General features: G+C 50.1%; 1 protein-coding gene across 4 annotated transcripts in view; it reads left to right on the top strand.

Moving 5' to 3' along the window:
- Sirpa (signal regulatory protein alpha) overlaps positions 1-12,969 on the top strand; it is a 36,435-nt gene that overhangs the window by 13,230 nt on the left and 10,236 nt on the right. For 3 of the 4 annotated variants that reach the window (XM_057780498.1, XM_057780497.1, XM_057780499.1), the window contains 4 exons: positions 3,542-3,892; positions 8,332-8,646; positions 9,073-9,402; positions 11,061-11,174. In XM_057780498.1, coding sequence (XP_057636481.1) covers positions 3,542-3,892; positions 8,332-8,646; positions 9,073-9,402; positions 11,061-11,174 — 1,110 coding nt within the window. The remainder of the gene's footprint in view (positions 1-3,541; positions 3,893-8,331; positions 8,647-9,072; positions 9,403-11,060; positions 11,175-12,969) is intronic. The other variant, XM_057780500.1, reaches the window with a different exon arrangement.

Below are 12,969 nucleotides of genomic sequence, written 5' to 3'. Positions count from 1 at the left end.
TGAAACTCAAGATTTAGGATCAAGCCAAATGTCACTTGATAGCCCTGACAGTCAGCATATTTTGTTGTGATCCTATACAGCCTTTCATGGCCGTGGATTTAGCCATCAGATGGCTCCACTGTGGGATCAGAGGTCTCCTTTCCTTGGATACAGTATCCTCGGGTTCCCACTGCCCCCAGGATGCCTAAGCGAGCTCAGAGTGTTTGCCCAGCCCTTAGTTTTCAGAAGGTGTGATTTCATGGCACTTTTATTCGCTGATTTTCACTACAGCTCATCAAAGTGTTGGGAGCAATGATCGTTGATGGTATTATGTGAGGCTTTTCAAACGATTTATTTTATTTTAAGCTATGTGTGTGTGAGGGAAGGGTATGTGAATGTGATTACAAGTCCCAGAAGGCGGCATCCGATCCCTCTGGAGTTACAGGGGATTGTGAGCCTCCGTGTGGGTGCTGGGAACCAAATCCAGGTCCTCTGAAAGATCAGCACCCACTCAGCCTCTGAGCTGTCTCTCTAGCCCCGATATTATTTGGTTTTTAGACTTTTTGTTTCTTTTAAATACTTTGCAAAAGTTGGGGGGGGTATTTTTGCTGCTGTTGTTTGTTTTTGCATAGCCACCCTGTTATTTTAAACTATGTCACAGAAAATGTTACATTATCACAGTTTGCTATGAGTGCCTGTAATTCACCTGTGGGTAAGCTGCATCCTCTCCCCCTTCCTCGTTCCTGTCACTTGTTCTTTGGGTTGTTTCCCCATATCTTCATGGTCTTTACGGGGAGACCTACAGGTAACTGTGATTGGGTCCTCAAGGAAGTGCCTAGCACACACTATGAGCACTGTCACTCTGCTGGCCCACCCTGCTGGTCCACCCTGCTGGCCCACCCTGCTGTCCACCCTGCTGGTCCACCCTGCTGGCCCACCCTGCTGGTCCACCCTGCTGGTCCACCCTGCTGGTCCACCCTGCCAGACTGCTCCCCACCACCACCACCAGCAGTGTGTGACATCGACAGGGATACTGTCTGGTTTAGGCCCCAGAATGGTGGTGCTGCTTTCTGCCCAGGCCAAAGAGAGCAGGAAATGGTTTCCTTGGCAGTGTCAGCCTGATGACCCCAGGCCTGACCCACAGGAGTGTGTTTTAACAAGCGCAGTTACCAGAACAGAACCTGCAGAGTGAAGGAAAAGCAAGCAAGCAAGCAAGCAAAGATAATAATAATAATAAAAAAAAAACTCTGTTGGAAAATACACAGAGAGATTAAAATAATGTTTGGCACTTACATCACACTTTTAAAATTCTTCAAACGCTTTAGAAACACTAGCTAATTAATTAAGCTGCCGAAATCTGCTTGCAGTTGGTGGAGAGCTCCAGAGGAGCTAAAGAAAGAGGGGGCTGAGGGGAGGAGCCAGCCCTCCCCAGCCCCAGATTTTATTGTCACCTGCCTGGGGTGTGATTACAGGCCTCTGGCTGCACCACAAGAATAGCCCTGCTCCAACTTGTCTTCGCCCTGAGCATAGCTCCCTCACCAGCCGCTGACTCAGTTCTGTGTTCTGTTGGGGATGAGGATAATGATAACGGAGCATCCGCATCCACGGAACAGATGAAGGAAGAGGCTTGGGGCTTTGCCAGGGTCACAGAGCAAATAAAACCTCTACTTTCCCAGTTCATCAGTGTGCTCCTTCAGCAGATATGTGTTTTTGGGGACTGGGTCTCCCTGGCTGGGCTGGAAATCACGGAGATCCATTTGTCTCACGGTCCTTTTGCTATTGAGGACACGGTATATACCAGGCAGGAGGCTAGATGGTACTTCCTCGTGGATCTGCCATCTTGGTGGGGAAACTAACAGTCAACAGCATTTTAGATATATAAGGAATACAGCAGTGTGATGATGGGCTTAGAACTAGAATTTAACCGGCATGTGTACGGCCGGAGTTTATGTATAACTCTGGAACAATGACGAAGCAGAGGGCAGATACAGTTCCCTGCTTATGTCCGATTGAATGGGAATCCACTCATGAATACTGAGCTGGCAAAGAGGGCCTGTTCTCGCCCAGGCCTGTCTTCATGCACGTGGCGGTTCCAGTTCAACCGGTCTCCCGTGGTTAACTGTTCATGGCTCCCTGCTATTGGCAGTAGCTGGTGATGTCACTGACGTCCTTCCTGTCTCTTCGAGCCTGTTTCCGCCTTGTGTTTGTCCCTTGCCTGGCCACCAGCCCTACCGCTCCTAGGCTGGCTGATGCTGCCTGAGCCCCCGGTTTATACAGTTCTTCTTTCTTCCCCTGTGGTGTGAGAATCAGGCTGTGCCCAGGCTGGTACTTGTGGATTCTGTTTATACCTGCCATGAAAAGTGGACCTCAAGGGGAGCCCGGGCTGGGGAAGAGGACGAGGCAGGACACTGGGCAACTGATGACGGACCTATCCCAGGGCCCTGGGTGCCTGCAGTGAGGGCAGACTGATCCATGAACCTCTCTTTTCTTGGGCTCTCTCCCCTCGTCAGCTCAGTAATATCAGGCCATGGACTGGTGGGCAAACACCCAGCGTCTCTTACCCAGCCAGTGAGAGAGGCTGCCCAAGGATTCTGCTGCAGCGCTGTCTGATAGACAGGATCACAGTAGAAGCCAGTAGAGAGGCCAGCTGGGGACCAAGATCACCTGACTCACTGTTCCTGTCCTGCCACTCCTGCTGTTGTTATCCTCCCTCCTGTCCTCATCCTGTCTTCCTCTCTGTGTCACTGAGTCTCTGGTGTCTGTGTGTCCAGATGCTCATGTCCCACAGCTCCATGTTCAGCAAACCATCATTCAGGAAGGTAGTTGGGCCACTGTGCTTGGATGGCAAGGACTTTATCCACTGAGCTGACCCCGCAGCCCCCAGATGCTGCCTTTAACATGCTCACTGGCCTCAGATTGTTCCTGTCAGAAGTGTGTTAAGATGGGCTCAGGGTAACATTTTACAGATGAAGAAATGAAGGCTAGAAACCATAAAAAGCCCAAGCTGAAGCCACACTCACATCCCTGGAGCTCTTGGCAGTGAGTGAGCGCCTGGCCTTCTCTTACGATGCACTGATGGCTCCCAGTGATGCAGCCCCATGCTTCGGAGCCACACCAAGGGCCTGGGTTCTCAGCTCTCCTATCACCAGACTGCTCTGCCAGAACCTGTTTTCCAGCACAGAATCTACCTCTTTGAAAAGCACCACATATATCAAGGTCTCTTATTTCTGCATCTCTGCTGAGTTTGTTTCCTTGGTGGGGAATCCAGGTTCCTGTTCTAACTGGCAAATTCAGATTTAAATTCCAGAGCCCAGCTCAGACATGACACTTCAACAAAGGGCTTGGGCCCTCTACTGCTCTAAGCTAAGGTGATTTAGCACTCTGTGCCCTGTTTTCCTGCTTATTAGTCTTGAGTTCCAGGCCCACATGTAGATTAAACATGTTACCATATGCAGTGTGCTGACCTCAATACCATGTGTGTGCTCAATCAGTGGAAATCACTGATGGACTTGAACTTGCAGGATCCCTTAAGGTGAATCATAGCTGTCATCTGTCTTTTCAGGAGCTGCAGGGGAGGACCTGAAGGTGATTCAGCCTGAGAAGTCAGTGTCTGTTGCTGCTGGAGAGATGATCACTCTGAACTGCACTGTGACCTCCCAGTTGCCTGTGGGACCCATTATGTGGTTCAAAGGAACAGGGCAAAGCCGACAACTAATCTACAGTTTCACAGGAGAAAAGTTTCCTCGAGTTACAAATGTTACAGATGCAACCAAGAGAAATAACTTGGACTTTTCCATCCGCATCAGTAACGTCACCCCAGCAGATGCCGGCACCTACTACTGTGTGAAGTTCAAGAAGGCAGACTCTGACAAGGAATTTTTATCTGGAGGGGGAACAGTGGTCTATGTGCTTGGTAAGTAAGCCTGTGCCTTCTTCATCCCTTGATGTTTAGCAGCAGGTCAGAGAACAGCATCCCCTGTCCTGTGAGTGTGGTTCACAGCAGGAGCAATGGGAGAGCATGGTCACGATCTGACCTGAGCCTTGAGCAGATCAGGGAAGCCAAGGCCAGTTGTTTGCTCAAGGCTCAGTGCCAGCAAGTAAGAGGACATGTGCACCCCTCATCTGCCTGTCCCACACCCCTCATCTGCCCAACCCACAGCCCTCACTTTCCCTTGCACATGGGTCATGCTACCAGTGAGTGCCAGAGTGTAGACCAGAATACAGATCCTGGCCAGGCTTCTTGCTGCCCAGGCGCTAAGCATCTCTACAGGTGAGCCAGGTACACAGTGGGTACTGAGGAAGTGCTGAGCCTTTCCATACATCATTTCACAAAGATCCGGGATGCCCCTTCCATTTAGAACTTGAGGCTGGTTAGTGACAGCAAACCTCTCCGAAATGTCAATCTGGTTCTTATTCCATGTGAGGACACAAAAGGTCATTGTGTGAATGACTGCCTTTTATTCCAGCATCCAGAAATTCCACAATTTACTGTTGTCTTCTGCTGATAGATAGTTCACTTCTTCCTAGTTGTAGATTCTGAAAGCAATGTTGCCCTGGTTGGCTCATCCCACCTGTCTAGGACAGAGACACCCACTGCATGAGGCCTACTACATCACATCACATAGTGTGTTCATTTTAACCTGTGTTCATGTTACCAGTTTCCCCTCCAGGTAGCAGCCAGCGCTCCTCGCCACCCACCCCTGCACAGAAGCAGGGCAGGTAGCTTGTCCTGACTTTGCAAGTAGGACAAAGACACCAACTTCCCAGGTCATGTCATTTGCCTAGGCACCAGCTAACAAGTGGCTTCCTGCCTCATTCCACATCTTTATCATAGCATTTTCTCCTTAAACCAGAGCTGTGAGTGTCCAGGGTGTGTTAGGACACTGGCCCCTTAGGAAGCCACGGGGAATTGCCCAAGACCTTGAAGTTTGGAGCAAGGTTTGGCTTCTGTCAAGTCCTCAGTTTCTTTTTCTGTAAATGACAACAGTAATGGCCCCCATTCTGGGTTCTGTTAGCATCAATATGTTAACAAAGCCCTAGATGGGGTGTGTGTCAGGGTTATTACTGAGCATCAGAAGTGCAGTGACCAGGAGGACAGAGTCAATCTGGAACCATATCCCAGATGAGCCACTCCCTTGCCTGTGTCCTGGACAAACCCCTCTACATAGCACCTTAGTGGCCTCACCTGCCCATGACCCTCTCACCGAGTATGTGGTCAGACTGAAGCAGTGACATCATGTCAGACACTCAGAATAGTGCCTGGCCTGTAGGAACTATCCCATCAGTAGGAACTGTGTTGAGCTGTGTCCATGTGACCTTGGATGGGCCACTTTCCCTTCCCAGGCCTCAAGTGTTGGTGGGGTTGGGATGAGTTGGTGGCTTTCCATCTGTCTGCTTGTGTGACTCATCTAAAAAAACTGAAAAACATCACACATCCTGTATCTACCCTAGAAATTCTGCTGTAATTGACTTGAGACGGATCTGAAGTGCCTGTCCGTGTACATGTGTGTGTGAGCGCGCACGCGTGTGCATGTGTGTTGTCATATCTACATGTGCATGAGCAGAGGACCAAGGAGAATGTTTAGTGTCCTGTTATATTACTTCCTGCCTTGTTCCCTTGAGACAGGGTCTCTCATTGATCCTGGCTGTAGACTGGTGGGCAGTGGAGCCCTGTGATCCTTCTGTGTCCACAGCACTCCCACAGCACTGGGGTTATAGGCGCATGCCATGGTGTCCAGCCTTTTTAAACATGGATTCTAACTCAGGTCCTCATACTTGCTCAGCAAATACTCTTACCTTCAGATCCATCTCTACAGCTTGTATCTGAAGTTTCTCACCACAGCCAGGCTGAAATACATGTCTTGAAACCACAGAAGAAAAACTGTGGCTTTTTTTCCCCCTGGCAAAGTTGGTTCCCGTGAAGCTGGTGCTCAAAAACCTTTTATGCCTTGTTCTGGGTCCCAGTGATGAGCAAAATCGTGTCTAGGAGCTGGCCCCAGAGGACTGGAGATGCAGCCCACAAAGCTCTGCCAGCCACGCTCAGATCCCTAGGAGAGGGACCTGCCCGACTTACACACATCTGTGTCTGAACGGAACCAAACAAATCTCCCATCTTCAGCTCAGACCCTCTCTGTCTCAATGACCCCCAAATACACAGACTCTTTCTCAGTGCCCCATGCTTCCTAAATGACTTATCTGAATGAAACACCTGGGACCCCACTGGGGTTCTGAAGCTGCGGGCCTAACTCAGGTCCTGAGGGGGATTACTACAAAAGAGGAAAGAGCCACAGTGTGGTGGCTTTCTTGTGCCTTCTGACTGCCAAAGAATAAATGTGTAGTTTCAGAACTAAAGGTAGTAGCAGTCATAGCTGCTATTTATTAAGCACCTATTGTATGCCAGAAGTCATGTTTACATCACCTTCCCAGGGCAATGTTTTTGTCCTCCTTTGTACAGAGGAAACACAGATGCTAAGAGGATTTTTTTAAAAATACTAAACTAATCATCTGAATGGAAGAGTCGAGTGTCACTCGCTACATGCCTTTGGCTACTCTCACTATTCAGAGCCTTGTCCTACAGAAGGAGTTCATCCTAGACACACCTTTATGGGCTGGAGAGCGCAGAGGGAGCAACCAGTGTCAGGCTCCCAAGAACTCAGTAGATGGCAACTTCAGTTGTTTCTCAGTACTCATGGGATGCCCAAATTAAAAAATGTTCAAGGCCCTCGTCCAAGATGGGGGAGACTTGCGTGTAGCCTACACACATCCTGCCGTCTATTTTAAGTCATCTCTGCATTTCTTATAATACCCAATATGATGCAAATGCTATGTAAATAGTTGTTTAGGGAATAGTGACAAGAAAAAAAATCTGTCACTATTTAGTATAGATGCAGCTTTTCCGACAATGTTTTACATTTGCGGTTGTTTAGCTTTAAGCACGGGGAGCCCCTGGAGTTGGGAGGATGGCGCTGCAGCCCTTCACCTCTCAAGGATATTAAAGCTGCTGCTGTCTTGATGATATGACTTCTTCAAGTGACACCTTCCTCTCTGTGCCCTCAACATAGGTGGATATTAGGGAGCAAGTTGTGTGTTCACACATGGAAAAGTGGCATTTGCTGTCTGGAAATGGTGCTGAGGGGTAATGAGCAATTTGGATTAACACCCAAGAGACACCACCTCCCTCCTAGTCAGTCATGTGGGCTTTCAGGACTGAAGTGCTTCTGCTTGCTTGGTGGGGCTGCTCGCTGTCTGTCTGGTAGCTGTCTGTCTCTTTAATAATTAGTTAGAAATCAAGGAACCACCTTTGACTTTTTTAACACACAGGTGATCTCTTTTTTCCAACCATAAACAAAAGCCCTCCAGATTGAAAAAAAAAATCTTTAGCCTCTCTCCCTTTCAAATGTGGGACTTGGCATGGGTGAGACCTACTAGGATGTATAGAGAGAAAAGAAACGCCATTGCGTGAACCCCTAAGTTCTTACGGGGGGAACATTAGAATGAAGCCTAGGGCTGGAGAGATACTTGGTACTTAAAGAGTCTGTACCACACTTACCAAGGCCCTCGTTCAGTTGCTGGCAACCACACGGTGACTCACAACCACCTGTGACGCCAGCTCCAGGGGATCCAGCGTCCTCCTCTGGCCTCTGCAGGAACTCGCTCACATATAGACACATTTAAAACAATTTTAATTTTTTTAGTAAAAATTTGGGTCAAGGACAGATCCATGTGTCATGTTTGAGAAGCATTTCTGTGTGTCTGTCACCCAAAGCAGAAAGCTCCCAGGGCCCCATTTCATCCTCACTGCATCCGGAAAGGAGAAACATTGCCACCCGTTTCTCAGGCGTGGCTCTGGGAGGGACACGCATCTCAGAGCAGCCACTGGGTTCCACCTTCGTGGCTGCCCTACAGTGCCGTTTGTTTCCTGTACTTCCCTCTGAAAACACTTTCTCTGGATCAGCAAAGTTTCCAGAAATGCGGTTAGGGGTAGTTAAAGCAAAGAATGAGGTAGGTCAGCCATCCCCGTGTGTGCACAGATCGCGGAACCCCTCAATGCAGAGAAGACTTAGCTCTCGGACCTGGAGCTCCTGGCCTTACCTTACTGTCTGCCTTGCTCATTTCATGGAACCTTTGCTAAGGACAGGGCCATCCCAGCTTTACCGAGACGAAGATTAATGACTAGTGTCACCAGGCTGGAGGTACAGTTTAATGTTAGAACATGTACTTAGTGTACACAAGCCCTGCGGCCCATCCCTAGTGATCCAGTAGTGATGCTACTGTCTAGGCAGGTTGCTTACCCGGTCACTCCCTTCGCTTGGCCTTCACCATCGTATCTCTTGTCTATAAATGCTCCTCTAGCCAAACCTTCTGCACCGGTGGTATCCGGCCCACAAAACAGAGTTACACCTGAGCATACAGTGAACTTCACCTGCAAGTCTTTTGGCTTCTCTCCCCGGAATATCACCCTGAAGTGGTTCAAAGATAAGGATGCACTCCCCCACTTCCAGACCACCGTGAGCCCTAAGGGAGAGAGTATCTCCTACAACATCTCCAGCACAGCCCAGGTGGTCCTGAGATCCGGGGATGTTCGTTCTCAGGTCATCTGCGAAGTAGTCCACGACACCTTGGAAAGCGGCCTTCGTGGGATTGCTAACTTGTCTGACATCATCCAAGGTAGATGTCCCTGACTTCTAGCCCAAACACACAGCAGCCATTAATTACCCTGTGACTAGCACCGTGCTGGTAGTTGCATTTACTTGACCAACAGCAACTCTAGTTGCTGGGCGCCCAGTGTGAGCCACACCCCCTTCCCTGGTGATTTCATTTATTTTGCTCTTGTGCCTGAATTCCCACTCCATGCCAGAAGCTGCATGCATCGATTTCATTCGTTATCATCCTAACGGTAGCTACCAGGGCCCAGACAAGGCATCGACTGTGCTCTGGGCGCCCAGCTTACTGACTCCATTCCCATTCAGAGCCACAGTGTTTGAGTGCCTGATGCATGCGTGGCCATCCTGTGTCCGCTATGATGGGAGCGGCTCAACTCTGCAGCCCCTCCTCTGCGGCTTAAGGTTAGAGCTTCTGCCTGTACTGTTTCAGTTTCACCCATCCTGGACGTCACCGAACAGTCCACAAGGACAGGGAACCAGGCGAACGTCACCTGCCGGGTGCAGAAGTTCTACCCCAACAAACTCCGGCTGACCTGGCTGGAGAATGGGAACGTATCACGGACAGACGAGGCCTCGAATGCCACAGTGAACGGGGACGGGACCTATAACTGGACAAGCTGTCTCCTGGTGAACAAATCTGCCCACAGAGAGAACGTGGTGGTCACATGCCAGGTGAACCATGATGATAAGCCAGCGATCGCCAAAAACTATACCGTGAAGGTCCTGCACCAGAAGGAGCAGGGCATGGACGCTACCCTTGGTGAGGCTTCCACTCCCATTGACTGGCTTTTTTTTTTTTTTTTTTTTTTACTTTATCTTGATGTTATCTGTTTTTAAATGTTAAAGTCATATGTAACGCTTATCATAGGACAGTCTAGAAGTCTATAAACTAAGGACAATTTTAAAGTGGGCTCCTTTTCTCTCCTACCCCTAGAGTCAGCACTGTTCAGAGTTTGGTTCCTATCTTATGTCTTTTGACACAGTGTGCCAAAGAAGAGGGAAGGAAAGAGGGCCGGACTTTGCTTGCCTCTTGCTTCCTGTCTTTTTCATCTAACAACTGTCCACGTGGTTCTTCCCTACCCCTTGCTCTTTCTGGCCTCTGCTCCTTGCCCTGTACTTGCTTGTGCCCCCTCCACCTCTTGTAGATGCTGGTGGTTTGGCTCAAGGATGCCAGTACTGCCAAGGGCATCCTCGTTCACACTGCCACCGAACGGCTGTTTCCATGGGACAGTCTTACCAAGGCTGTTTCTAGGCCAAGGTATGTGTGTCTAGGACAGTGCCGTGCCCCACCGTTCTGTGACAGCATGCCAGCAGTGTCACCTCAGCCCCTCCGCGTGCTGTCAGTCAAGAGCCCTTCTTTTTGAAAGGGGCCACATGCCCTAGCTTTGTGGCTGTGTCCCATGGTCTTGTCACCGCCACAACTGATGCTTTGTACATAGCAGAGGCTCTGAAGGGAACAGAGCAGGGCCATTTTCTCGCTCATCCTTCAGAGATGACTCAGGAAACCCTCAGATCCGTGTTGTGCTCCTTTGAGACCTTTGAGATTCTTATAGGAAGCATAGAACTTGCAGGTAGGAAATGTTGATGTCCACACTGGCTCTATCACCAACTTGCTGTTTGATCTTGGGCAAGTCGGTGTCTCTCTCTGAGCCTCTGCTGTTGTGGACATGCTGAAAGGGATTTTGTCCCTCAGTTGGTAAGGGCCATGACTGTCTTCCTTAACCCTGTAGCTTCGGAGCACACAAAGCATAGCAGGGAATCAATAAAAACCTTGAGGGAGGATGAAGGTCGGGCAGGTGCTTTACCAGGTCATCCTTGGTGCCGTGGAATGAGGTAGAGATTAGTGCTGGCCTCGGTAATCCAGAAAAGAGCAGGGGAACACAGTTCCACCAATGCAGGTGAAGACTAGTTGGGGCCCTTATTTGAGTTCACATTTCTGTGTCATGGAGCCCTGCTCTTGACAGTACCGTTCTATGGTCTGGGACCTGCCTGTCCTGTGCTGTAAGCTCCTGCCACAGTCACACATACTGCGGGTTAGGTCTTGGGCACAGAGAGTGTGGAGCCCTGAACGCTCTGCAGAGCTATGCCAGCAGCACGCCCTCCACTCTCAGACAATTGCCCACTTGGGTTCCAGGGCATCTGTCCTGCTGCCATGGCAGATAAGAAGGGATGGGTTTGCATCCCTCAGGGTTGGGAGAATGGTTTCCGCTGGTGACCTGTAGCTGCTTTCTCTGTGACTGCCAGCAGCGTGTGTTCTGCAGTGCTCGTGGGAGACCTGCATGGGTGGGTAGGGAAGCTAGACATCTGAGGAGAGCCAGCCAGATGCCCACAGCTATGGAGGACAGGTGAGAAAGAGGTGGGCTTTCCTGTTTTCTGTTTCTAAGTTGCATACATGAAGTCCCTCTTGCTTGTCCTCAGGTAGTGACTCTCCCAAACAGAAGAACATCTTCATCGCGGTGGGTGTGGTGTGCGCCTTGCTAGTAGTCCTGTTGATGGCTGCCCTCTACCTCCTCCGGATCAAACAGAAGAAAGGTGGGTGGGATCTCTTCTTTCTCTCTGGCGGTCCTTCTCACAGAATGGCCACTGGCATCTTAAGCGTATGTAACTTCCAGTGACAAGAAAGCCAGAGGGTGGTCCTGGAGTTGATGGAACAGCTTCACCACGCTGGAGTCTAGGAGAGTCGCTCCTCAGCCTTCTTCCCTCACTGCCTCGGGTCTCATGTTCTCATGGGGCTGCTACTAAGGTGGTAGGAAACAGGGAACTGCCAGGGTGGCCAGGGAGACCTCAGGGACTCTTCCTGGCAGCATCAGAGAGGAAATGTCTGAGCAGCCTGCAGCCTTCCGTGTTCCTTACATATGTGCAGGTTCCATGTTACCAGATTCTCCAGTTAGGTTTCCCAACTGTTGCCAAGGGAGTGAAAGTGGGAGAGACAGCAGAATTTCCATGTAAGAGATTAGGCAGGTGCCTGGATACACAGTGCTTAATAAAGGCAGCTCCTACAGCCAGTGTCATATACAAGCCCATCCCAGGAGAGATCCCTCACAGCAGTGAGGTACATAACCTTAAACTCCACAGGGGAAGGTGCGAGTTCCAGGCCAGGCATCTTTCCCTTGGGTGTGCACGTGTGTATGTGTGGTTATGGTCGTGCAAGGCCTCTGGCCCTGAAGCCAGCAAACAGGCTCCAGACTCTTGTTTCAGACTCATCATCCCTGCCCCCTGCCCCCACCGGACTCCCTCCCCCCATCTGAGATTGCTTCAGTGTTGTATTTGGGCCACAGTCACAGTAGAGGAAACTGGCAGGGGGCACGCTGTTCTTCTGACTTGTTCGAGGGCACACCGCTAATCAGGGGCACAGATTTGGAGGGTAGCTATGAGGCCCAAGTGTGAACTGCTACATTCTAGTACACACCGGTTCACATCTTCTTCCCTCTGCTGGAGGAGGCTGTTTCGTGCTGGTTTTCCATAATGTTTATAGATGTAACATTTTATCTCTACTCAGCACACCCCTTTATATCCATTTGAAACTCCGAGGTTTTTCTCTTTTATATCCTATTCACTTGGCTGTTAAAAAAGCCTCATGAACCACAGCCTGAACACGAGCACCATCCAGAGCTGCCATTTGGCAGCCGTGTGTCTGCTTAGGTGGGACAGCGTGGCCCACCTGTCTCCCATCCCTTCGGCACCCCTCAGGCTATGTCCCACAGTTTCTGTCCCATCTGGACCACTTGGAAGGACTCATCTCTGAAACAGCAGCCAAGCCTCAAATCCTGACTGAGGACTTGAGCTCTCGGTTATCTTTGCCGGGCTGTTCCCAGAGAACCTTGAGAGAATCACACAGGAGGGGCCCCTGCTTCACTCGAGGTAGACCTTGGTGAAGTCCCAGTCAGCCTTTCAGAGGCCTGGCACCAAGTGTGTGCAAGGTGCTTGGGAGCTCACTGTTGCGTGGCTCAGCATCAAAGCCTAGGAGATCAGGGGAGACATAGCAGCCTGGAAGACTGTGAGCACAGGCACGGAGAGGGGAGTGTGTGCAGAGTCAAACACAGACTCAAGCAACAGGGACAGCCAAAATGTGATCGGTAATAATGCAATTGGTTCTCACCACAGACCTTGGGACTCTCACTGACACAGTTTACAGATGAGGAGATTGAGACATGGCAGCATTATAAAACTTCAGAACGTCACGGCGGGTAGGCTAGAATTCGGAGCCAGAGAACACAATTAGGGTCTCCTCTACACACCACCCCACCCCACTCTCCTCTACCCTGAAGAGCAGCCACCCTTCTCCTCTATCATGGCTGCATTCAGGGTGAAGGACCCCATTTTACCT

Source organism: Chionomys nivalis, chromosome 9 (assembly GCF_950005125.1).
Source record: "Chionomys nivalis chromosome 9, mChiNiv1.1, whole genome shotgun sequence".
Taxonomy (NCBI): Eukaryota; Metazoa; Chordata; class Mammalia; order Rodentia; family Cricetidae; genus Chionomys; species Chionomys nivalis.
Note: the sequence above shows the minus strand (reverse complement) of the source record. Positions and strands in the feature narration are given on the sequence as shown.